We start from the raw sequence: 26,313 nt of genomic DNA on the forward strand, positions 1-26,313 counted from the left end.
GACCCAGGGACAGTAATTCTCAGTGCTTTAGAACAGTAAAGCTACTAAGATATAGTACATGAGGTAGCACATACAGTGCCATCCACTCCATTGCACGTATACACATTCTCACATTTAAATGGCAAGTCACATACTCGGAAAATGCATATACCCCTCTTCACTACTAAGAATCAATGGATGGTATTATCCTGTGATCCCATCGAACTATGGGCATTGTTCACGCCACAGAAGTGAGAAGAGCATACTGAAGAAGAGCCATTAAAACCTTCTCACTAAACATGCAATTGTAATTTTGGTTCTCTGCTTCCTGAAAATGTATTAACGTGTTACCACAAGTCACTAGTCAGCAAACAGTTGTATTTATATATTTTCCCAGTTCTATTTTTGTCAGCACAAGTCCCCTAGGCAGGATCTACACGATACACGGAGGTGCACACACAATTTTTTAAAGGATAAATTAAACGCATGTGAAAGGTGCCCGACTGACAGCCTGGGAGGCTGATCCTCACTGTTCACAGAACCAGTACTGCATGGGTAACTGTAGTTCAAGTTTCCCTACGTTGTCCTGACAGTGCGCCCAGGCTCTGCTTGGGGATCACCTCTGTGAGAGGATAGTTCAGTCTCCCTGCTATTTTCAGTCCTGGGCCGCTCTGATGAGATTGCTAACAAGGGTAAAAATGAGTGCCAGCTGTTTTGGTGGTTTCCATGACATGCCACCTGTCCACTGTGAATTGGACTGAGACCTCACACAACTCATTATAGACAGGAACAATTTTAAGACAGGAAGTGGCTTTTCAGAAGTAGGCTTCTTGATACAAATCATTGTGTGGACACATATTTTTAGACTGCAGGTAAGCTCCCTGGGGAAGCGTCTCTGTTTTCTGCACAGCACTAGACACCGTGGCACTTAACAAATATGAAAGAATAAGAACAATAATGGAAGAGACAGAGGTTCATCACCAAATTAGAGATCACTGCTGACAGGAGTGGAGCTTTCCTAGAGATCTTTCCCACTTCAGCATGTATCCATATTACCCCCCACATATCCAGTTGCATCTATACATTGACTAGAGCAGGGCTAGGCAACCTATGGCACGTGTGCCAAAGGCAGCACATGAGCTGATTTTCAGTGGCACTCACACTGCCTGGGTCCTGGCCACCGGTCCAGGGGGCTCTGCATTTTAGTTTAATTTTAAGTGAAGCTTCTTAAACATTTTAAAAACTTTATTTACTTTACATACAACAATAGTTTAGTTATATATTATAGACATAGAAAGACACCTTCTAAAAATGTTAAAATGTATTACTGGCACGCAAAATCTTAAATCAGAGGGAATAAATGAAGACTCGGCACAGCACTTCTGAAAGGTTGCCGACCCCTGGACTAGAGATTTGGAAGTTTTTAGAGACCTGCATTGTTTGCTGTAGTTCAATGACGTCTTTGTTTTTCTTACACTGTATAGTGGTACCAGAAATCAGAACCCCACACTACGGACCCAATTCAGCCCAATTATGAGGCAAAAGCAATTGCATAACCAAGACGCTGGGGCTTTGTGTACAATTTACTGTAACAAAACAGCAGGAAGGTCTGAAGTGGTGCTCTGTACTCACTCCTTAGGTGCAACTCAGCTTTGCTGTGCAGATATCAAAAGGCATGGGTGAAGATAGTAGGCCTCATGCTCCCTGTGTCATGCAATCAGGTGTGCACAATGGCTGCTCCAGCCCAGAACACTTACTCCAGACTCTGAATAGCAGTAATAGGCATTGCTCAATAATGAACAACCTCCAAAACACATTGCTGGGTTCTGTGGTTTACATACCAGCCTGGAACTTTGAAAACCCTGGTTCAAGTCCCTCTGTTGCCACAGACCTCCTGTATGACCTTGAACAGATTATGTAGGGCCAACTTTTAAATGTATTATTTGCCTAAAGATTCCGTTAGGCATTTAGTGTGATTTTCAAAAGCACCGAGATCCTCACTCCCATTGGTTTCAAAATCCCTTTGAAAATCCCACTATCTGCACGTTAGGTGTCTAAATACCTTTAAAAGTTGGCCTTAGTCACTCTGGGCCTCAATTCCCCATCTGTAAAATGGGAAGAATAGCACTTTCCTACCTCACAGGCTTGTTGTAACGATAAGTACATTAAAGATTGTGAGATGCTCAAATACTATGGTAATTGGGGCTATATAAGTACCTTAGATAAATACAGGGACATCCCTTCCAATCTTCTAATCCCCAGGCCCTCTGATGCCCGCTCCTCTCCCTGCGAGGTGCTATGGGAAGATGTGACCTCTGGTTGCCTTGGCACTACACAGCATTATTGCTAGAGGCAATTGTCTGTACAAAGTGTTCCTATACAAACTACCAGCAGGTGATTGGCTGTCTCCGCATCGTATGTGGAAGAAACTGACCATTACCACAAGCTTAAGGTCTTCTCCCCCAGGAAATCCAAATGCTACATCCTCTTTTTTGCTACATGTCTACGTGACCTGCATTTTGATACTAAATACTGCACTGAATAATTAGTGCATTGTGTGCCAGCTACTCCTTGTTTTTGACAAAAGCGCTGGATTGACCCCTATAATAGAAATCCTTAGTCCTTGTCATCCATATGCCTCAGAACAAAACCTTACAAAAGTGGATAAATATCCCTGTTTTACAGATAGAAAAGCAGTCACAGACAGGTTAAATAACTTGCCTAGTATCATACAGCAAGACAGTGGCAGAACCAAACAGAGGACCCAAGTCTCCGGACTCCTAGTGTACTACACTGCCTCTCCTTTATATGAGTCATAATAAATCACAGTGAATTATTTAGAAAGCCTATCAATCTTTGGGCTCTGGCAAAGAACTGTAGAGAAGTCAATAGCCTTTCAAAAGAGGGGTGACATAGGCTGAAAGGGAAACAACTAAAAATGACACTGAGCCCCTAAACTCCTACTCTGATGTTCAGAGCTTTTGGCACTGAATGGTTAATTATCCCCTCCTAAAAGGAGTTCAGCCTTGTTGAATCAGACATCTATGTATTTTGTTGGGATAGTTTTCAATATAAAAAACACCGAGGGCTCAATTTTGTAAACTTTACTCAGGTTGAGTAACACTCACATATATTGTCCCATCAAAGCCACTGGGACTACTTAATGCGAGGATTCCAGGGCTCTCAGTGATACTCACCTGATTAAGATGTTACCTCTGAGATATTTAACAGCTTGTTTCAGGAATATGCAGAATCCCCAGCTATTACCAAAGATGAGCCAAGCTTCAAAGTTTGAAATATAATTTTTCTCAAAGTCAGGGGCTCAGGGGTGTTCAGATCTGGGACTTGGTTAAGCCAACTGTAAACTAAGAACTAGCCATGAAGCTCATAACTTTCTAACGTTCGGGAATACTTGGATCTAGGATTTTGGTTTGGGTGCATCTCTAGCAAAGGCATTGTTTAGATTATGGGGCATTTAGAGACTATGGGTGATGGTTTTAGTATAAAATAGCAGATAGATTACATTGATAATCACAGGCAATTTTAAAATGTTAATTTTGGAAAGAAAAACCTGGAAATCTGTGTACTTAAAATTGCTTAGCAAGAATTGACACACAATATATCAGGAAATATGTCTCTAATTCACAGTATTGCCAGTTAACTGTGTAGCATCTATCTCTGTTAGTTTATAGCAACTACATAAAAATAATCCTTTTAAATAGTATTTATTTTTACCTTCTGAAAATAGACTAGCTCAATATTTGCTGAAAGTAAGGCCTACATCTGTCGTCTTTAAAGTATCTCTAAAAGTGGCCAGTTAACAATGCTAATGCATAGCACATTCAAGATACTTTTCCAAAGTGCATTCAGGTACCATCTAAAGTAAATTTTCTGTATTTTAGCTAAGAGAAATACAGCTAAATGACAAACCAGCTACAGTGAAATGGACGTGAAACCTGAAAAGTTCAATGAACCAGAGTTGTAATTAATCCTAATAGTATTACATTGTATTTCCATGGCACCTATCTACTAATGGTTTCATATGCAAGTCCATAAAACCTAGTATAGTTAAAACAGCAACTGAATCATATTAAAATTTCAAGCTATTGCACCATGCCAAAAGCCCCGATATAAAGTCTTTATTTTCCATTTAAAAGTAGCTACCTCCATGAAAATTTTAAGGTCGAGAAACTGGATACTGCATAGGCCCAGGACTGTGGAAGAAAGAATATAGGCAGTGACTGCTCTACCTCTGCACACCCCCAGGATTCCCACCAACCATTCTTATCTAAAAACCAGAGCATCTTCAAGTATCTGAGAGCTTTTGTAAAGGTGCTGGTCACCCTGACCTCCCACTGAAATCAATAGGAATTGAAGAGAATCAGCACATTGCAGGATCAGGCCCTAAGAGGCTGAGCTATTGTACAGTGTCCAAAGCCTGCCAAGATAAACTAAGAGTCTGACCTTTGCTTTGCTCCATTGATAAAGTCATTTCCTTAAATATGGGCTATAAAATAAGATTAAATACTGCTTCCAGTCTGAAAGGAAGGTGTGCAATGTAACCCCAGTGGCAGTACAATAGAATATGCTCCACCGACTCCCTGGTAAATGCCCTGCTTAACTGGGGTGTTTTCCAAGGAAGAGATTCAGTGTAAAGCAATTCTAACCCATGGAATGATGAAACACTAGTCCATTTTAAAGTTGCACTTCAGAGATGTAAAATACTGCATTGTTTAATGGCTCATTATTACTTGCCAGAATATATATTTAATTATAGCATGATATTTACTAGTATAAATATGAAGTTATTAGTGACAGCAATAATTGTAACTGTCATAAATTTATTGTCATTTGAAAAATTGCTATTGGAGAGATTATGTTGATATTATTATCAGAGCTTCCCTGCTCTATGATAGCTGCTTAAAAATTACCCTTATATAGTTATTTTAAATACAGGCTTTTTACAATTTTTTTTAAAAAATAATGCTTTCCAGGAATGGGGGTCTTGTGAACAGAGCAGATGCTTCCTTTCTTTTTCCACAGGGATTTGTGCCAATTAAGAAATAGCTCCTGAATTGTCGAAATGAGGCACTCCATTGCTGGCCTTGTTAGACAGCCTAGGGATTACTCATCAATAACTTCATTGAAGAGTTTTAACTTCTTAATCAGTAGAGTGAAATGCGTGAACAAATGGACTGTCATTCACACAGGGGAAGAAACACCTTCATCTTAGCCAAGTAACTTTAGTAAAAAGATAGACATTTGATCCAAGTCACTGAAATATATACCTCAAAGCAGAAAGAGTATAGTTCCAGTATAGAATCAGTTTAATGCTCGATACACCTTCTGTCAGGGTTATTCAATCTGAAAATGGTTGAAGACTGCACCTTCTGCCATTGATAACAGAACTCCCATGACTTTAGCAGTGCACAATCAGGCCCTATGTTCCTACCTCCAAAATAATGTAAAATTTATAAAAAGCTGCATTTTCAAGATAAAATAAGTTTTATGAATATGGATTTAGCTGCTACCAAAGATTTAAAAAAAAATCATCTGTAAGATCCTAATAGCTGTAAAGGAGGTGGCGACGTATCACTTGACTAATTATAAACTGGACTGGACAAAACACTTCAAAATCTACTGTACCGAACAATCCTGAACAGGGAAGGTGATGAACAACATGAACTAACAAGGCTTTTAGATAGAGAGATAGTGTTACACAAACCCCATAAATGTACAGACGTTAGCCACATGATCAATTGCAGAACCACATGATAAATGTATTGTCATGTACCTTTCATGGCCTCATCTGCTGCCTGTCCACTAATCCATCTCCCTAGGATTCAGCAGAAAATCCCAAAGGCCTGAACAGTTCAAGCTGCTGCGTTTTATTCTGAATCCACCTGCCTGAGAAATCTTTCCTCTTTTCCCACCAAATACAGAATTTCCTCCTGCTGAGGTGAGGATTAGCAGCATTCTGTCCTGGGCCTGAGACAGCTGTTCTATACATAAAATGTCTAATATCTTATAGCCCTGCAAGGATAGAAAGGGAGCCTTATGCTACCTAGGGGAAAACTTTGCATCTTCCAAATGAGACCCAACTTCTAGCCCTCAAAGATCCTCAGATAAAGGACTTTGAATGCATGGCATTTTTATGTATGAAAAAGCCATTATGGGTCAACTTTAGAGTTATTTATAACTTCTTCTGTATCCTATACAGTTGGACTCATAATAATTAAGACACCTGCCTTTACAGGTGGAAAGATACCAAAGTTTGATGCTAAAAACATTTTTTAAAATTCTAAAACACTTGTAAAATAGTTTTTTTTCTATATCACACGAGACCCAAATACGTGGTGGTGCTCAGGTTTTATTTAATATGGCATTTTTGCTTGACAGTCTCAGGCCTCTGTACCAGACTTTCTATAAGCTGATCTGTATCACTACCTGTTTGCAGTATAGAGCAGCTTTCAGCCTAGTGTTTCCAGTTCTAGGCTTAACCCAAAGTAAAGCCTGAAGACAAAAATTTCCACTCTGTTTATACCAGTGTAAATCCACACCAAATCTACTCCAACTTCAGTGATGTGATTCTGAGTGTATTCCAGTACAAGATATTCTGCATTCACATCCCTGTAAGTGAGAGAAGAATTTGAATCTGAACCTTTTGAGGGCTTTTTGTATGGAAAAAGAATTCCCACTATCCTTTGCTGTTTTAAAGGCACACTCCATATTTTTAATACTGTTCACCTGGGATTTTTTCAGATTATGTAGTTGTACTCTCTGCTTTTTCTATCATCTGCCATGCACTTAAGATCAACAATGCAATAAATAATGATGTATTTTTCCACCCAAGTAAAAAATTTGACAAGTTTTTGTCCCAGGGCTTGTCTATACAAACAATACATGGGAAGCTGGGGTATAAACCTACCCTGTGCTAGCCTACTGTAAACTAACTGTCCACGTGGATTCTGCTGCCACGCACTAGAAATTCCCCTAGTGTGCTTTGACCTACCCTGCTTTGTAACAGAAGTAGATCAAGGCACACTAGGGAACCTTCAGTGCATTGCAGCAGGGTCCACACAGGCAGTTAGTGTGTGACAGGCTAGTGTGAGGTGGATTTACACCCCAGCTTTTTGCACACTAATTGTTCATGTAGACAAACTCATAACTGAATCTAAAGCTGAATCGTAATGTGTCAACCAAACTTCAGTCACTAGCCTAAACTTGAACCAGATGCCAATGCAATCACCTTGGACCATCTCTAGCTAGAAGTATAGTTTGCAAAAGAAAATATTCAGTGTTAAGTGAATTCAGTGCTGGCGGAAGCGGACAGGTTGAAAGCTCTGGAGACCAAAGTATTCCACACTCATAACAGATATAACAGGCAAGTTTCCTCACAAAGTGCCTTGTCAATATGTGCTGGAGAGATCATCTCTAGGAAGTCAGAGACTAGGGGCCAGATTTTCAAAGTTAATTAGGTAACAACAGATGCAGTTAGGTGCCCAGTAGGGTCCCCAAAACTGCTTAAGCAGGTTAGGCACCTAATTCCCATAGCTTTCATGGGAGTTATGCCCCTAACCTGCTTAGGTGCTTTGGAAAATCTCACTGCATGCTATTTGCATCTTTCAGGAGCTAATACCTTTACAAATCTGGCCCTTGGACCTTACACAGGGAGTAAGGCTCCCCCGTTGTGACATCCTAATGGCAGGTGATTGAACACTTCATGATGGTGCAGTGAAATAACTGCTGAATTATACTAGTAGGTGGCTCTTATTTGCTCCAACCAGAATATCAACAGGCCTAGAGTCCCTCCTCCCCCCCCCCCACCCCAGAAGAGAAAAGTAAGGTCTGGAACAGAGAGGTCTTGTACAGAAAACCACAGGGGAAAAAAACAAGCATGGGGATAAATCTTAGCATGATATTTATGTTTGGTTGTAATCTGAATTGCCAATAATATCAAACATCAGGAAGAGGGGTCAGTCTGGGCTAAATACTGAGGGTGTAGATTCTGTTTAGAATAGGGTAAGAACCACACGTGGTTACAAGGAGTTTGGCCTCTTTGCCTATTCAGTCTTTATTGTCTCTGTTGGATCTGCCAGCAAGGGCAGAATTTAGTGCCAATGGAGATGGTGGTTTCTGTCATGTGGAAACCTGATTCATGGTTTAAGGTCACCAAGCTAATTGCACCATACCCTGTGAGTACTGTTTCCTGGGTTGGGTTTTAGCTCTACATGTTAAAGTCTCTGAATCCTGTTACCACTTCTTGGAGCTGTCAATCCCCAGAGTAAAGGAAATATATTCTGGAGAAAATAGGATGTTAATTTTGTTTTGTAAAATACGAACACCGCTCATCAACATAAGTCTATAATTCACAGCTGTGTTACCCAAAGTGAAATGGCTTTTTTTGGTTTAGCATTCTGCTTGTACTTAAAAATCACTGTTTAGGTCTTTTTGTTAGACCAGCCTTTGGCAAAATATATTCTCTCAATTTAATTATCGCTACCGGGACTTTCTAGTGGCATGAGTTTATGTTGACTCACCCATCCTTCCTACCATGCCACAGTTCTGCACCATTAAGTCTCACTTCAGAAATCTTATCAGGTGGTAGATGTGTTCATCCCTGCAATGCCGGGTGCAAGGTGAAAGAATAACATCGTTCCTATATTAAAGTAACAATGTATTTGCTTGAAATTCTTTTGGAGGCCAGTCTCTGCTAAAGTGTACATCTGAGATTTTCCTGATACGTGCTCTTATATCAAATTAGCCTCTAGCTCAAAACTGTTCATTAAAATCAGAATTTTGCTGGGCTGGGTTTAATATTTTAATGACACTATTGAAAACAATATAGTTATGGTCAGAATAACTATGGAGTCAGATTCACCCAAGCTGTGTAGGGAGGTGAATTCCCCTGCACCCCAAAGGGATTCTGTCTAAGAGATGACGGACACTGGGACCTTGGTGTTTCACTGGGGAAAGGAAGCTTTAGTTAAAAGGCAAGGCTCTGTAGATGGCTGCTCAGGGCATATGCTGGATCATTACTTACTTGACTGCCCTAAGCAGGCCTCTTCCCTCCACAGCACCTCCTGCTTTTGCAGATGCAGGAGTCCTCATTGGGTCCTCCAGCAGGGAGGTGATTGAACTTGTTTCTGCAATTGCAATATCCCTCCCACCCCTGAGAGGATTCTCTCACATCAGAGGCCTAGGCAGGTGGAAAAGCATAAACCAAACTGTTCCTCAGTCTTTTGCCTCACAGTAATTTAGATTTCATCTTGCAGTTTTTCTCTACAGGAAATGACTAGTAAGAAGGATTATGCTATAAATGACTGAGCAGCCCAAACTACAATATTTAGCTGGAGCTCTGCATTGAAACTTCCTCTGACACTGGAGGGGGTTCAGCCTAAGAGTTGCCTTTCAGATCCACCTGGGCTACAAATGCCTATTGTGACAATCTGTACTGATGTGGCCAAATCTATTTAGCCTTCCTAAAAGCCCACTGAATGAACTGTGCAAGCTTTCACAAACTGAACTATATGTTTGGGCTGACACAGATGCGAAAAAGCTGCTCCATTTCTAGAAGGGTTTGTGGTTGGTTGTTTTTTTTAATAGGATTTTCACTAGCTCAACTCATTAGTAAATTAGGCCCATTATTGTGGCCGGAAATTCAACTCCAGGGGTTCCAGAGAGAAAGGAGAAGATTTCCCGTTGAAAAACAAAATAGTACAATTACAGCCTAGAGATGTGGAGTCCCCTGCAAATGATGTAATTCATTTTGGCTTTGGGCACTGAACTGATAGTATTGTTATCTCATCTGAGAGCTTGGGACAGACTTTTGCTGAGTTCATGAGCTGTAAAGAGCTAACCATTTATGCACATGCAAGTGTCAACAAATCAATCACTGGCATACATGGCTTCAGTTCACACATTAGCAATTATTTCAGCTAATTGTTAACCAGTGGGTGTTTAACTAACTGAACATCAGCCAAACCAATACACTCACACTCCCTTATAGGGCTGTCTGGCTCTACTACTGGGGCACGTGTGGTGGTGACACCTTGCCACTCCTTTTGGGGGTAGCTAGATGAGGGACAGCAGATGTTGCTGATGCTGAATAAGGGGTGCAAACAGAACAAAGAGCCTTTTTGCCCCCTTTCTCTTCCTTGCACATTCTTGCAGGAGTCAATCACAATGTGAACCTTGCTTTTTAGAGAGACAAGGTGAGTGAAGTAATATCTTTTATTGGACCAACTTCTGTTGTGAGAGAAACAAGCTTCTGAGCTACACAGAGCTCTTCTCCAAACATGAACATGAGCTCTGTGTGAGCTCAAAAGCTTCTCTCTCTCACCAACAGAAGTTGGTCCAATAAAAGATATTTCCTCACCCACCTTGTCTCTCTAATATCCTGGGACAATCCTGATTACTGCAACAATCTTGTTTTTCAGTCAGTTTTACTCAAGAAAAACTCCCATTGACTTCACTGAGCATTTTGTAGCAGCTGGGACTTAAAGCCTTGGTCCTCAATTTGTGAATTCTTCCCCCAGCATCTCAAATGAAGTGTTATATTTACAGCAATGCATCACTGAGAATCTCCCATGCTTCCACAATATTCAAGGACTGCCGAAAGGTGTGTTTTAGTTTCTGCTCGGTGAACATTATCTGAATTATCTTAACTCTTTGGGTCTGTAAAGCTGTGCTAGAAACCTTGCCCTGATTTTCTGTGGAGGGAGTTAGCTGATCATTACTCCATCAGAGAAAATACAACATTTGTCTGATATTGGGTCACTACGTTTACAAACTGACTGCAGAAAACGTATAATTAATGTAATTATTCAATCAGAAAATGGTAGGCGGAGCTTAACATTTGCCACATTGACCTGATACCCAAATGTCTAAACAGACACTAAATGCAAATCTAATGCTCACATCATCCCCTCAAACACTCCTACCATTAACCATAATAAGGACATTCAAGGCCCACAATAACTGAATGTATAAAGAACTTAGTACTTACTGAACTTTCACAAGCAGTCTCTCAAACCACAATAGCAATTTTAGAATGATTTGGGAGTTACTTAAAGCTCTAGCAACTAATAGTTCTACTGCAAAGTGCTTTTAAGAACTGTATCTAGTAGTTTGTGGCCTTTGCGTGGGAAGCTTGATAAAGAGCTTTAAGAATCAGGACCTAAATCTTTTCAAAGTGCCTGAGGGTTCAGACTCGTTATCTTGTAAACATAAAGATCTTGTAATCTCCCTGGGCTGATGCTTCTTGCTGAGGCCTCTCTAGTCTTTCAACTTTAATGATTTCACAGTGATTGCACACTGTGCAATTCTAGCATCAACCATTTAATAATAGCTTGTCCTGTCCCTATACTGTCCTCTCCCCCCAGGGCTGGCTCTAGCCATTTCGCCACCCCAAGCACGGTGGCATGCCGTGGGGGGCGCTCTGCCGCTCGCCGGTCCCGCAGCTCGGGTGGACCTCCCGCAGGCGTGCCTGCGGATGCTCCACTGGAGTCGCGGGACCAGCGGACCCTCCACAGGGATGCCTGTGGGAGGTCCACCGGAGCTGCGGGACCGGCGGACCCTCCACAGGGACGCCTGCGGGAGGTCCACCAGAGCCGCCTGCTGCCCTCCTGGCAACCGGCAGAGCGCCCCCCGCGGCATGCCGCCCCAAGCACGCGCTTGGCGCACTGGGGCCTGGAGCCAGCTCGGTCTCTCCCTGAATGTTGTGTAACCCCCAAGGAGATTACTTAGATTCCTGGGGCTCTGTCTGCTGGCTGCTCAGGGAGAGGCACCCTGTCCCTGGTAGGGAGGGGGGGTCAAGGCAGACTCAGAGTCTGCCCGGCAACCAACAGGGAGTGAGATGCCCTTCCCAGGGAGATCAGGAAAGGGGAGAAGACATTTTTGAGTCAGTCTGGAGCCAGCTAGGGCAAGGCTGGACTGGCTGTGTGGGGAGCAGGTGAGTCCCAGGCCTGCAGGCAGGGTTCCCCCTGAGAACTGGCCTCTAGGGACCTGACAGCAAGCTCCCTCAGCTGGGCTTTTCCTTCTGATGACTCCCAGTTTGTAGAGTTTTACTGGGAAACTTCCCCAGCCAGGCTGAGTTAGCCCTCCAGCTCCCTAGGTGAAACCAGTCACCACATGGTCAACTCTGCTCTGGCTGCTGCTCCAGGGCTGCTGCCTGCTGTGAGTGTGTCTGGATGCTGAGCTAGAAAACTACAGTTTGGATTTTAGTATAGTTGTGTAATCTGCACCTTGAGCCCTGCACCCCTTTGTGGTGAGGGGAAATCCTGGGACCAGAAGCAGCCTGACTCCTGTCTGAAAAGGATCCCTGTCAGTAGAGATCAGCCCCTCTTCAGTGACTGAGGAGTCCAGAGTCATCTCTGAACCTGAGGATCATTCATGGAATTTGTGAGTGCACCATCTTTTAGTTAGTCAATCAGGGAACTTGTTTTGGGGACCTCCTACTCCCTGAACTATGTCCTCAAGCCAGGGAGTGAGGGTTTGGGGATTTTATAACCTGCTGCATATTAAACCTATAAAGGGACTTACACCTTCTCCTATTGTGAGTCCTTTGGGCTGTACTGAACCCAGTCAGCACACTGCTAGACCGCTGCAGAGAAGAATTTTGTGGCCATAAATCAATAAGGACCCCAACAAAGTATGTGTGCCAATGGGACACTAATCTTATATTTGCTATATCAGGTCACGTGACTGGGGAAAGTCATGGGTATTATCAGCATGGGCACTGGTGACCCTAAAAATAGTGTTTTACCCTGTTATGTTATATTTGTCTCTTGTTTAATATAATTATTGTGTTGAATATATTGTATGTGTTTGTGTTATTTCTTGGAAGTCTCCAACTATCTGGCAAGTAAGTGGGAATTAACCTGTAATTAAAAGTTTCCTCCCAAACTGCCCTGGTAACCCTGCCAGCAAAGAGCGAGAGGGGTGAAGGCATGGCCAAATAAATTCATAGGAAAAAATAAAGAAGACACACCCTGCTAAGTGGGTGGTGGGATCCAGAAAAACCCAGACCTGTCCATCAACACCTGTAAGGAGATCGGCATTAAAAAAGATAACCAGGTGGAGAGGGGGCACTACAGTTGTTCAGAGGAAACATCCATAACACTGATATTTAACAAGAATATTTGCACACTGTTGCAATAGAGGGATTGCTGGACGCTTATGTTAATTCATGGCACTGAAGGTTTTGGTTTAGTCTTTTGCTAGTCTAAAATGTACTAGGGAATGGGATGTGCAATTTATTTTTTTGATACATTTAAAACACAATAACTTGTTAAAAAAATTAGTCATTTGGGGTTAGGTCGCTCAGGGAAACAGGGTCAGTATAAATGTACACAGTGTCTTCTCAAATGCTGACAAAGATTCCTCCTGATATTTAAAACCTTGATCTCCCTTTTTCAAGTTGTCAGTAGACAGTATATTTTCCAAGGGTTCAAAGCACTATTATTTTGTTGCCTTAGACTCCTGTGGCATGCAGAGATACAAGACACTCTCCTAACTGAAGATACACTGGAAAATTCTGCTTCTTTTCTCCTCTGCAGTAATAAACTTATGAAATACCCTTCTTCACATGTTCAGTAAATGCCTTCTCACCCCCAAGTGCAAGAGCTGGTCTTCTTTGCATTAGAAGAGGGATTTGGGAAGTAAGGCACCAGTAGAACCTTTGGGGACTGATAAATTGAGTGATAAATAGTCAAGAGACACAACAAAATGGTTACATTTCCCTTCAGGTAATAACTTGAAGGGTAATAGATGTACATTGCAACACTGACCTCCCAGGGAGTTTATTAAAGGCAATGGTAGGAATTAATAGTGTAGGTTGCCTTTTTGGAGAGACTAATTTGCAAAAATATAGACAAATTAGATAGATACTCTGGAATATGGAACTCCTTTCTGAAGGAACTAAAAGCATCTAGGAGAAGAATCTAAACATTGCTGCAAAGGCCCTAAAACAGCCCTTATATGGAGAAAACCCATGAAGGAGCTTGGGGATGCCACAAGAGATTTTCCTTCACATTGTTCACCTAGCCCAGTCAACATAGTGTCTGTTTTGTGGGGTTTCACCTTTCAAGGAACTACACTGCAAGGAGAGTCTGCTTCTGGGTGCTGCCTCGGAACTTCTTGGTGTCAGAACTGAGAAGTGGATGATCAGGCCTAGTGGTTCGGCCAGGGACCAGAGCCAGGGGCAGAGCAGGAATCAGGAACCAAGAGTAGGGTTGGAACGAGGCTGGAGCAGGAAGCAGCTGGGGCTGGAACAGGAGCAGTCTGTCAGAACCACCAAGTGGCAGGGGATACTCCTGGTGAGGTAGCAACATTGAGCAGACTGGTGTGGCTGCTCTTATGGGGAGCCTATATCCCTAGCCTTGGGATCACCTGGATAGAGCTTTGCCTGTGGATTGGCTGAGCCCTAGTTGATTGATGTGGAGCCCCGAGGCAATCATACTCAGGGATGGTTCATCAGGCTAAGGCTCAGAGAGCACTCATTAGGCTCAAAAATGACTCATTAAATTACCCCCTCTTCAAAAGATGCCTACCAGGTGTCTTTGAACCAAGTTTATCACGGTGTGACCAATAGAATTCTTGAAGCAGGTCAGGTGCATGTATATATTTGGCTGGCTCCCATAACCCTCCCAATCAACAGAGTACATGGGTTTTCCTTGAGAGAATTTTGGAGGCCTAGATCTGCTTCACTAGATATTCCTCAGGCCCCTGGACTACGAAGGGTGGAGATGGCAGTTGTACTCATCCGATGGAGGAGCAGTCAGTGTAATTTTTCAGCAAATAGATGTAAAATACTGGGTGCATTTTCATCGCCCTAGGCAGTTGGAGTTTGAAGGCCACAGGGCTGATCTGCTGGATCACCCAGAATTGGACAAGATATCAGTAATCTAACTTCCTTGAAGGCTGGGTAGAGTCAAGGTATTGTGTTGGAGCCATACTTTATCTCCAACTGTGATTTGAGGGTTTGCCCACTGATTAAGGTCAATGTAATGCTTCTAATCTCTTTTGGCTAACTCTAGGTGGGGTTTCAGTTCTTCCTGGATGCAGTGAAGGTCTTTGAGAAGGTTGGAAACTGCAAGTACCTAGGAGGCTTGCGGCACGGATGGGTGAAACCGAGAGTGGAAACCATATTTGTCATAAAAAGGACTCTGGCAGGTTGATCAGTGGCCAGAATTATTGTATGTGAATTTGGTGAAGGGAAGGAGTGAATCAGCAGTGGAATCAGAGCACCAAGATGTTAGTGTGGGGGAATCTTCATCTGAGCACACACATCATGGGAGTCAATATAGGACTTAACATACAGATGTAGTTTTGGCCACCAGAAATATCGAGAGAACAGCCTCAATATTTTCCAGTGACCAGCCAGGGGCAAATTGTAGCAGACCTGGAGTATTGCTGGACATGGTTCACCGTTAGGGACATAGATCCAGTCCCTACATGTGAGAAGCCTATTCTTGGAAGAGAATTTTGAGTCAGGAGCTAAGTCTGTACAGGTTGACATAAGCTTGACATTTACTACAAATGGATTGTGGAGTAGGAAGGGCTTCACAAAAGAAAGCAAGTCATTGTTCACCATCACATGGGTGAAACGGCAGGGTTTCAGTACTCTGGTAAGTTCAGAACCCTTATTTTTCTTGTCCAAGTACTCACTCTTGCAGTCCAGTATATCTGATTTACCATTCTGGGTATATGGATGACAGGTAAGTGTTAATCTGAACCAGAATTAAAAAAAGGGACCACTGGATGCTGGTTGAGAGCCCTTGAAGTTCATGGGTAGTCCAAGTTCTTATGATCTGTATATATCTGGACAAGGAAATGTGAATCTTGATGATGCCATTCCTCAAAAGCAGCCTATATGGCCACTAGTTCTTTGTCACAGAATTCATAGTTTTCTTCCATGGCCATGAGTTTCTGGAAATAAAATGCACAAGAGAGGAGTACATTCTGGTGCCTGTGCTGTTGTGACAAAACTGCTCTGATCACATAATTGGAGGTGTATCCTCCAACAATGAAGGATTTTGCCAGGTCCAGATGTACCAAGATGGGTGCTGATATAAATGCTTCCTTTGATCTATTAAAGGCAAATTGGGCCTCCCGAATCCAAGTAAATGTGGTATTCTTCTGGAGCACCAGAGTAATTGGGGTCACCGCCTTCAAAAAGTCCTTGATAATTTTTTGGTAAAAATTGGCAAGCCCCAGGAAGCACAGGACATCACAGACATTCCTTGAGGCTGCCCAGTCCACAACTGTGTACATGCTGCAGGGGTCCATACCTAATCCATTAGAGGAAATGACACAGCCTGAGAAGTCAAGAGAAGAGCTGTCAGACTCACAGTTCTTGGGTTTTCCATGCAGGCTGTACACTTGGAGACATTCGAATTTACATCTGGAAGTGATCATGAAGGGTTTGACTTTCCAAGAAGATGAGGAGGTCATCTAGGTAGATCCCCATGAGCTGGTCTAAAACATCCCTGAAAATATCATTGACAAAGTGCTGGAATGTGGCTATGGCATTGGAGAGACCAAAAGGCATAATCAGATATTCAAAATGTCCATAATGGGTGCGAAATGCTGTTTTTCATTTGTTGCTCTCCCAGATATGGACTAGGTTGTAAACCCATGAAGACTGAGTTTGGTAAATACCTTGGTGAAACAGATCCTTTCCAACAGCTCTTTGATCAGTGGCAAATCCTACTTGTCCATATAAAGGTACAAGGCACCATCCTTCTTTTTCACAAATAAAACTGGGGCCTCAGCAGGAGATGTGGTTGGATGGATGAAGTTCTTTGCAGGATTCTTGTCAAGGTATTCTTGTAGGGCCCTGAATTCTGGCTCTGATAAGGAGTAAATCCAGCCAAATGGAATTTTAGCCCCTGGGTGGAGATGGATGGGACAATTGTAGGGTCTGTGCAGGGCCAAAATATCAGCATTCCTTTAATCAAATATGTCAGCAAACTCTTGATATTTCACAGGGATTAATGAGCTGTTGGCTCCTTGAATCTGCTGGGCACAGAAGGCAGTAGGCTTCCAGCACTGGTTCTTGTTTCCTTGGCCCTTGACTCACCTAGACATGATTGTCAGTAGTAGCTCAACTCAAATCATATCTTGAGCTTCTTCCATGAGATGTGTGGATCATGCACTGAGAACTAAGGAATACCAAGCATGATCAGAAAGCAAGGTGACATAATCTGAACTGCAGAATCTCTGATCTCAGATTTCAATTTAGATCCAGAGTGGGCTTCCATTTCACCAGAAGTTGTGTTGCCTTAGTGAATCAAACATCTACGAAATTACTAGATGCATCAGAATCCATTAGTTCAAGTTGAGTGAAATTCACCCCAGATGTAGCTGGGACCCAGAGACAGAGCAAGACCTGATGGTTTAGAGGATGAGAATTCATGGCTGCCAAGAGGGGACTTGCATGGAGGACTCAACTCTGAGGTTATGTCCACCTCTAATGGTGCTGGACATGATCGTTTCCCCAGGTCTGCCAAAGGTCTAGATTTAAGGAGGCACTCATGGAAAAGTGGCCCTGCCTCCCAAAATACAGGCAACGATGGTTCTGCTGTCGATATGCCTTCTCCTGATCTGTGAGATATCTTTGTGTCACATCAATCTGCATAGGCTCCAGCTCTGGGACAGCTCAATGGGATGGCTGGAACAAAACAGGACGAGGCTGGAGTTGTGCGTATTACCGCTTCTATTTTTGGCATCACTGGAACAAATAACTGTCAGTCTGGAGGTACTGCTCAATATATGAGTCCAAACTAATGGGAGATTCAACCTGTGCCAATTAATCTTTTCATGTCATAGTTCAGAGCATGGCAGAAATAGTAAATCTGTGCTGCCTCATTCCACTCTGTATTGGGGACCAGATGCTAAAAACAGGCAGATAGGCTGAGACGGGCTGATGGCCATGCTGGAGAAACTACAGGGTGGGCTTGGTGGTACAGGTGTGATTTGGATCCTCAAATATTACAAAGAAGCCTGGATGATCTTGTTGACTAGATTAGTCTGTTCCAGCAGCAGTGAGGCTCCCACAGGGTTTCAGCAGTCAATAAACTGATAATAAGCCCCAGCTTGGTCTGATCAGTGGGATAGATCTCAGGATGCATCAGGAACAAAAGGCAGCACTGGTTATGAAAACCACAGAACTATTGGTGGTTTCAATCAAATCTTTCTGGCAATGGAACCTTCAGATTCTGTAGCTGGCAGTATTAGGGTTACTGTGGCTGCCAGGATCTATGAGCAGAGGGAGGCATTCTCCAGATGCAACTGGGCAACTTGATCCCAAAGGCTCTGGACCAACTCTGTCATCTCTGGAGCATTGCCAGCAGATCGAGGGAAGTGATTATTCCCCTCTATTCGGCACTGGTGAGGCCACATCTGGAGTATTGCATCCAGTTTTGGGGCCCTCACTACAGAAGGGATGTGAACAAATTGGAGAGAGTCCAGCAGAGGGCAGTGAAAATGATTAGAGGGCTGGGCACATGACTTATGAGGACAGACTTATGAGATGCGTGAGAGGAGATTTGATAGCAGCCTTCAGCTACCTGAAGGGGGGTTCCAAAGAGGATGTAGTTCGGCTGTTTTCAGTGGTGGCAGATGACAGAACAAGGAGCAATGGTCTCAAGTTGCAGGGGGAAGGTCTAGGTTGGATATTAGGAAAAACTATTTTGCTAGGAGGGTGTTGAAGCACTGGAATGGGTTACCTAGGGAGGTGGTGGAATCTCCATCCTTAGAGGTTTTTAAGGCCTGGCTTGACAAAGCCCTGGCTGGGATGATTTAGCTGGGGTTGGTCCTGCTCTGAGCAGCAGGTTGGACTACATGACCTCCTGAGGTATCTTCCAACCCTAATTTTCTATGTTTCTGTCTCGGTGATGGACATTCCAGGGGTCTCCATCTCAGTTGCTGGAGCCAGCACAAAAGGAAGTCGTCTGCACAAACTATCAGAAACTGAGAAGTGGATGGTCATGTCTAGTGGTTGAGGCAACAGCGATCAGGTCTAGTGGTGGAGCAGCAGCTATCGGGCCTAGTGGTCAGTCTCTGGAATGAAGCCAGGGGTCAGAGCAGAAATCAATAACCAAGAGATGGGTTGGAACAAGGCTAGAGCAGGAGCAGTCACAAGCTGGGACTGGGGCAGTCTGTCAGAGCCACCAAGCAGCTGCTCGATGGTAGCGACGTTGAGCAGACTTGGAATGGCTGCTCTCATTGGAAGCCTGTATCCCTGGCCTTGAGACCATCTGGTTAGACCTTCATCTATTGGCTGAGCTCTGGCTGATTGATGTGGAGCTCTCAGGTAATCAGGCTGAGCGATGACACGTTACATGAGAGTGTATGAGGGGAGTTCCACAGCACAGAAATGATTCATGTAAAAATTAAACTCAGTTAAAAGTTAGATTCAGTTCCTATTAAATATTATTGTGGAACCTTTGCACGGTTAGTAGGGGCCCGTTGTGCCCCAGCCTTAGGTATGCCATCACCGGCCCTATGCTCTCACTCAACCTCATGTTGTCTGGAGATCAGGAGTTCACAGAGGCAGCACTCTCCATTTTTACACCTCCTGGCTGGAGATCCACATTGTTTTCATTCCCTCTGCCTGACCACCCTATTCCTGGCAATGTAAGACTCCCAAAACAGTGGAAACAGCACATTTCTACTGTACAATGGTGCAAGCTGTAGAGACCATTCAAGAGATTCACACTGCATACTCTAGAAAAATCTCTGTGGGAGCTCAGAAGCAATGTGGTGTGGGTGGGCTGAGCTACTGTATCCTTTCATGGATGGGTCCAGTGGTCCATAAACCTGTATGTGATGGGAGAAGTGGCCTCCAACTACTACTCCTGCCTATAGCTTTTAACAGCAATGGCATAATGAGTGTGCATGAGCAACATTTCACTGGGCCTAGGACAAACTCATAACACAAGCCTCCATCCCAACCCACACAGATAGAGAAAAAGGTACAAACATACGAGATTATATAAATAACATTTAGTCGAATTTAAACATCTACAATTTAGCCTGATTTTTTTCCCTCATGAGTGATGGCCTTGTGACCGGGGCCTGGTAAAATGTATCCATTTCCTCCCATTTACTTGGAGTTTGAATGCACCAGTTGGGTGGGGCTGGGAATATGCATTTTGTGTCTCCGCACTTCATATATATACGGCTGAGAGCACAGTCTGCTTGCCTGGGCTTTTCATTCTTGACATGTCTCTCACCGTTACTGTACTTTTAAATAATCAAGTTACGAACAACAGGCCAGGCTGACAGCTGGTTTAAACTGGCATAGCTCTATTGACTTCAATTGAGCAAAAACCGACTCCAGTCATATTGTTCGGCTTTTAGTTTATTCATGGAGACTGATTTGTTTGTGGTTTATGTAAGGGAAGCTACATAAAGATCTCTAAGCTGCAGACCCAGTAACAAGTGAGTCATAAAATATTTTTAAATGATCATGCAAATGAGGGGAAAATATAGAAAACAAGGTGGGGAATACATTCCCTGAGGCTAGGTCATTAGTGAGTCATTTAGCGCAAGGGAACACAAAGCTTAATGAAGGGAAGGATTTTCTCTGGCTCCTCTACAAAAACAGAACATTATTAATTAATCAGAAAATACATTTCTACTTTTACCAAGAACTTTTTTCCCCATTCACTAAGTGAAAAATTACAACCAAGTTTAATTGTGCTCTCTCTCGCATTTTTTCACTTTCCATCTGTCCAAATGCCCCCCATTGTCCACTCCTCCCTCTGACATACGGCAGCAGTACCAATCTTTACTTACTTGGGACCACAATCAACCTAGGAGGTGGTGGAGGTGGTGGGGGTGGTGGTAATGGAGGAGGTGGTCTACACTGGCAGATTTGCTGGCAACTTTCTGTAACCTTCTCTGCTCCAGACTTGGAACATGACTTCTGGGGTTCACCTTGAATGATCTGTAAAGAAAAATATGAATTATTTCCTGGAAACGTATCTCAAGCTAAAGAGAGTTAATAAACATTACAAGATGCCTAGGGCCAAATTCTGCCCTCAGGCACACACATACAACCCCATTAGCTTCTGTGGGCAGAATTAGGTTCCTTTTCCTTATGGCAGAAGTAGGTAAAAAAAAGTACAAGCAAATTTGTGAGATCTGATGAGGTGACTTGGCGTCTTTGGGAAGAGAATGTTATTGATAGAAGAGCTCTGTAATGGAATGGAAAGCTGCATTCAAGTCAATGGCATGCACATGGCGTGGTTTCCTATCTCCTCGGGAGTTTGGCAAGGCTGTGGTCTGTCACCATTGTTGTTCAATATTGATACCGCGTGATTGATGGAAAGTTTGAGGTGACAGCTGTCTGTGGCATTGAGCTGATCGCCATTCTGCTTCAGTTGTCTTGTTGTCATAGTTTGGTGAGATCACTGCAGCTGATGGCTGATCTGGTTGGTTATTAATCCAGATAAAACTAATTCCCTGGCTGTTACCATCAATCAGCCTCTATCTCCAGATTACAACCATCTCGGTATTAACTGTTCAGGTGGGACATTGAACAGATGGCAACTGTCAAATATTTGGGCAGCATCACAGACAGTGCTAGAGGATGCTTGAAATATTTGGACACTTGCATATCAGCAGCTGCTGCCATGTTTTGGGCCCTTCTGTTTTCTCTCTGGATACATCGTGATAGCAAGCTAGCTATGGTGCCGCGGACCTGTAGAACTACAGTTATACCAACTCTGTTGTAGAGAAGTGAAATATGGGTGCTGAGGAAGGCTGACGAACACTGTTTTGAGGTTTTCTATTCTCATGGTCTTTGTCAGCTGCATCATATCAAGTTGCTGGACAAGATCAGAAATGAGGCTATTCCAAGCCAAACCCAGCAACTGCCTCCATCAGTACTGTTTCAGTTTTGGCAGTTTTCTCTGTATGGACATATTATAAGAATGGAAAACCAAAGAATTCCTAAGTGTGTATTGTATATCAAGGAACGCTGCTACACAGCCAGCAATCAAGCAGGGCCGCCCAAAGGGCGGGGGCAAGTGGGGCAATTTGCCCTGGGCCCTGTAGGGGCCCCAATGAGAGTTTTTCAGGGCCCCTGGAGCAGGGTCCTTCGCCGGCTCCCGAGGCCTCGGAAAACTCTCGCGGGGCCCGGGCCCCCGGAGCATCTTCTGCAGCAATTTGGCAGTGGGGGGTCCTTCTGCTCCAGGACCCACCGCCGAAGTGCCCTGAAGACCCGCGGTGGTGGGTTCCAGGGTGGAAGGACCCCCCCACTGCAGTGCCAGGTCTTCGGAGGCAATTCGGCGGTGGGAGGTCCTTCCGCTCCGGGACCCGCCACCGAAGTGCCCCGAAGACCTGCAATGGAGGGTCTTTCCACCCCGAGACCCACCGCCAAAGTACCAGGTCTTCGACGGCAATTCAGCAGCGGACCCCAGCCCCCCTGAATCCTCTGGACAGCCCTGCAATCATGTGGGCATCAAAAGCTTCAGTGGCATGACAAGATGTTGCCAGTGGTGGACATAGATTGAGTATACAACCACACCTAGGGTGACTAGATGTCCCGATTTTATTAGGATAGTCCTGATTTTTGGGTCTTTTTCTTATATAGGCTCCCATTACCCTCCACTCCCTGTCCCGATTTTTCAAACTTGCTAACCCTAACCACACCACCTTAGGCAACTTTGCCAGAGATTGACCCAGATGGTGCTCAGTTTGCAAGGAGGCCAAGTCCTGTTGGGATTTGCCAGGATGGTGATGATGGTGATTTATGGCAGAACTGAGGGCCAAATTAGATCTCTTTTCTATACTATGAAAACAACCTTTTCTTTATGTTCAGAATCTATTGTGTTAGTCCTTTCACTTCTGGCTATTGTAAACATAAGACAAGACAGCCCAAACTTTGTTTATCTGAGGACCACATGAATCACACACTCATTTCAATCAAGATGGAATACCACATGCTGTGACCTATAGCCTGTGTGACATGCACTCTGTGCTAATGATAAAGGTGGCGGTGGACCATTGTGGGATCCTGTAGGCATCAGTTGCCTCATGTTTTTAATTTGGTGACCCCTGGTATAAAATATACTCAGCATCTTGATACAGTCAGGACAACTAGTTGTAATGCATTACAATAGTAATATAATATTTATACAATTATCAACTTTTAAAATATAGACAAACCCTAAAATAACTCATCTGAGACCACAGAAAATGTAGAAAGATTAAGCAAGAGAGGTGAACCTCTGGTAAAAGTGAAATTATGCAAGCATCCCAATAACTTCCAATGAGTATTCAGTTCTAGAGGTCTCGAAGTCAACTTCTTTTGAAATTAATGTAAACTCATATTTAAAATAAGAATCTATGCAAGATCCTATTTTGAGGAGATAAGACTCAGAAGTTAAGAAAAAATGTCTAAAATGCATTTTTAGACCTTGATTTAGGAGAGCATTTAAGTCCCTGTGAAGTATTTAAGCATGTACATAAGTGCAGTCTTGAATAGGAGTGCTTTACTGAACCAGGGTTTTATAGAGGATACTGTGTGGAAGTAATATTAGTAATGGTCTATTGAATAATTTTTGATTAACTGTCATTTGATTATAATAAAATGCATTGATCCTTGCAAAGGGAAGTGTGGTTTATGCCATCTTCTGGCCACATTAAAGTTACATACATTGTACTCATATTTCTGATCATATACAAAAACTGCAGTTTTAACAAATGTACCACTGGTGCACACAGTACAGTTCACGCACACTGTATACCTAAATACACCCTGTGGCTTTGGTTATTTGGAAATAGTATTTTGTAGCTCAAACAGCAGTGAGTGCAAAAGGGAAAAGAAAAAGTGATGAGTTGGAGAGAGACTCCGAATAGCAGGCCTCAGAAGATTCAGTACCTTAAACAACTTATCAAAATCTATTACCAAATATAGGAAAAACCAGATTTAATCACAAATCCTTTCCAACTGTCTTCCTTACAATCAGGAAGTAATAAAGAGAAAGTTATAGACCATCCCAAAAAGTTTCCAGGAACTTACATGGACTCTTTGAACACTCTAATGAATCAAAGTGACTCAACTGTATAATCCTCCAAAGCTGGTGATAAATCTGATTGCTAAGCAGGCTTCTTTTTCTCTCTAAATTGAGCTTCCAGAGTTCACAAGCCTCAGAAGAATCTATATGTCATGTTCATTATTCTTACACTGCTTATATATAGTATCTTTGTATTGATAGTTTCAGCAATAGCCAAAACACTAGCTTGCTACAATGCTGAACTCTAGTGACCTGTGCTGGGCTGTGACCTGCGGTCTTTCATGGCTTTGGTTGATAGTGATAAAATTTATACTCATCAGGGAGGTTGTGGGGCAATATCATTCCAATGCGCACTGTCAGCTAACTAAGGAGGCTATCAATTCATAACAATATAGTCTCTTGTCCTGGTATTCAATTTGGTGCTTACTTTAGGTCACTAAAATTACTTGGGGGCCAGGGAAAATGGAGGTGACTAGTGATGGGATGAAATAACACTGGAGGGATTTGGAGCAAACTGTTCATTTACCGCCTAGAAGAAGCTCTGTGTATAAACATACGATGATAGTGATGGTATGGGAAAGTTAGATTGACTTATTACTCTAATTTAATATCAGCCAAGGCCAAAAGGCTCTGTCTATTTTTAGAACTATTGACTGCCTTTTAAATCCCCAGAGGCTGTCTTACTGTGGACTGGTAATAGCATGTCCTCAGAAGCCAGTGGACATTTTTCTCAATTATTTTGCAGACAAGATTAACCCTATATGTGTCCAGCCATACTGCAGTGGAGCATCCTATTTCTGTTTAGTTTTTGGGGTATTTTTTGATGCCTTAGTCCATATTGGCTATGTTTCCTCACACTGATTTATTCTCAGCAAATGGCTGAGATTCAAAGGGGTGGGCTTTCACTCCCTTGGCTGGTTTGTCACACAGCAGAGCATCTGGAAATGTTCAGTAATTATGATGAACATTGTAGATTTCACCCTTACTCAAGGGGTTGTCTTAAAGGGAAAGATCTTTAAAAACTCTAAAGATGTATAGGTTAGCTGAAAGAGGACTAACCAGAGAGGAGTGAAAGCCTTATAATAGGAGAGGATTAGTTAAATATTATTACAAGGGGATTAACTAGGAGTAATGAGATAGAATTAAGAAAAAGAATATGAAAAATGTTGGCTCATTCTCAGGAAAATCTTTACTTCTGATGGTGTCTATTAGTCTTCTGATGAAAGGCCATTACTTGAGTCTTTTAAACCTAAATGTAGGAAATGTACTGTAGGGAACAATCCTGCACTGGCAGAGACTGATGAAACACATGACCTAATAGATCTTTTTCTGTACAATTCAAGGTCAGCTGCCTTTACAGAAGATGACAGGAGTGAAAGGTATGTTGAAAAAGTCTAGACCTTTTATGGAAGATTCTGCTAATTACAGACCTGTCTCAAACTTTACTGTTTGTTCATTTTGACAAATGTTAATTTAGCCACAGAAAAACTTCAGAAACACTTCATAAACAAGGAATTATCAGACAAATATCAGTATGGCTTCCATTCAGTTTATTGCCCAAAGATTGTCTTTGCAAGAGGTCACGAGTGTCTGTAGATATTTTTTTTACCAGGATTTGTTTCCTTGTCCTTTGAGCTTTCAGTGACACTTCCTATTGGTGGACATGGCTGACAAGTTTTGTCTCATTGGCCTAACAAAATTAATTCTTTGTTTTGAATCTGGTTTTCTCAATACAGTCAGTAATTTGTCACGTCAGCCTCTCAGGTTGCCTGGACTTAGAACTAGGTGAACTATCAGTGGCAAAGAATTTACTCCTTTCTCCATTGTCAAATTACCTATAGACAGAGCTGATTTTTATTAATGTTTTCATTATTCATAATTGTTTGAACAATTTAAGTGAATGTATTTTGCATAAAGGTCACACATTTCCTAATACTCAGGTAAATAAAAATCTGTTTGCATGGAAAAGCATGGAAAAGCAAACAAAAAGTGGTTTAAATACATTCAAATTGGAAAGCAATTGCTTCCTTGTATAGTCAGTTATATAAAGTCCATGTCTGTGAGGTTGTTTCTTTTTAATCAAGGATTTTCTACAGAAAGTCTGTCCCCAGTTCTGCATTGCATAGCACGTGGGTGGCAAAGGTGCACCTGTGCAGAGCCCCACTGACTTCAGTGGGACAGTACATGATCACAGCAATTCATCTGCACGCTACGTAACGCAGGATGGATTCCACGTTTGAGAATAGAGGATTACAGTGCAGTCCCCAACTGATGGTCTCTAGAGACATTCTGAATCGAGTGC

General features: G+C 42.7%; 1 protein-coding gene across 2 annotated transcripts in view; it reads right to left on the reverse strand.

The window, feature by feature from the left end:
- Nucleotides 1–26,313, reverse strand: part of PRIMA1 (proline rich membrane anchor 1) — an 82,863-nt gene that overhangs the window by 51,483 nt on the left and 5,067 nt on the right. For both annotated transcript variants that reach the window (XM_050953359.1, XM_050953360.1), the window contains exon 3: nt 20,785–20,935. In XM_050953359.1, the coding sequence (XP_050809316.1) occupies nt 20,785–20,935 (151 nt within the window). The remainder of the gene's footprint in view (nt 1–20,784; nt 20,936–26,313) is intronic.

The sequence above is a fragment of the Gopherus flavomarginatus genome, chromosome 5, assembly GCF_025201925.1.
Source record: "Gopherus flavomarginatus isolate rGopFla2 chromosome 5, rGopFla2.mat.asm, whole genome shotgun sequence".
NCBI lineage: Eukaryota > Metazoa > Chordata > Testudines > Testudinidae > Gopherus > Gopherus flavomarginatus.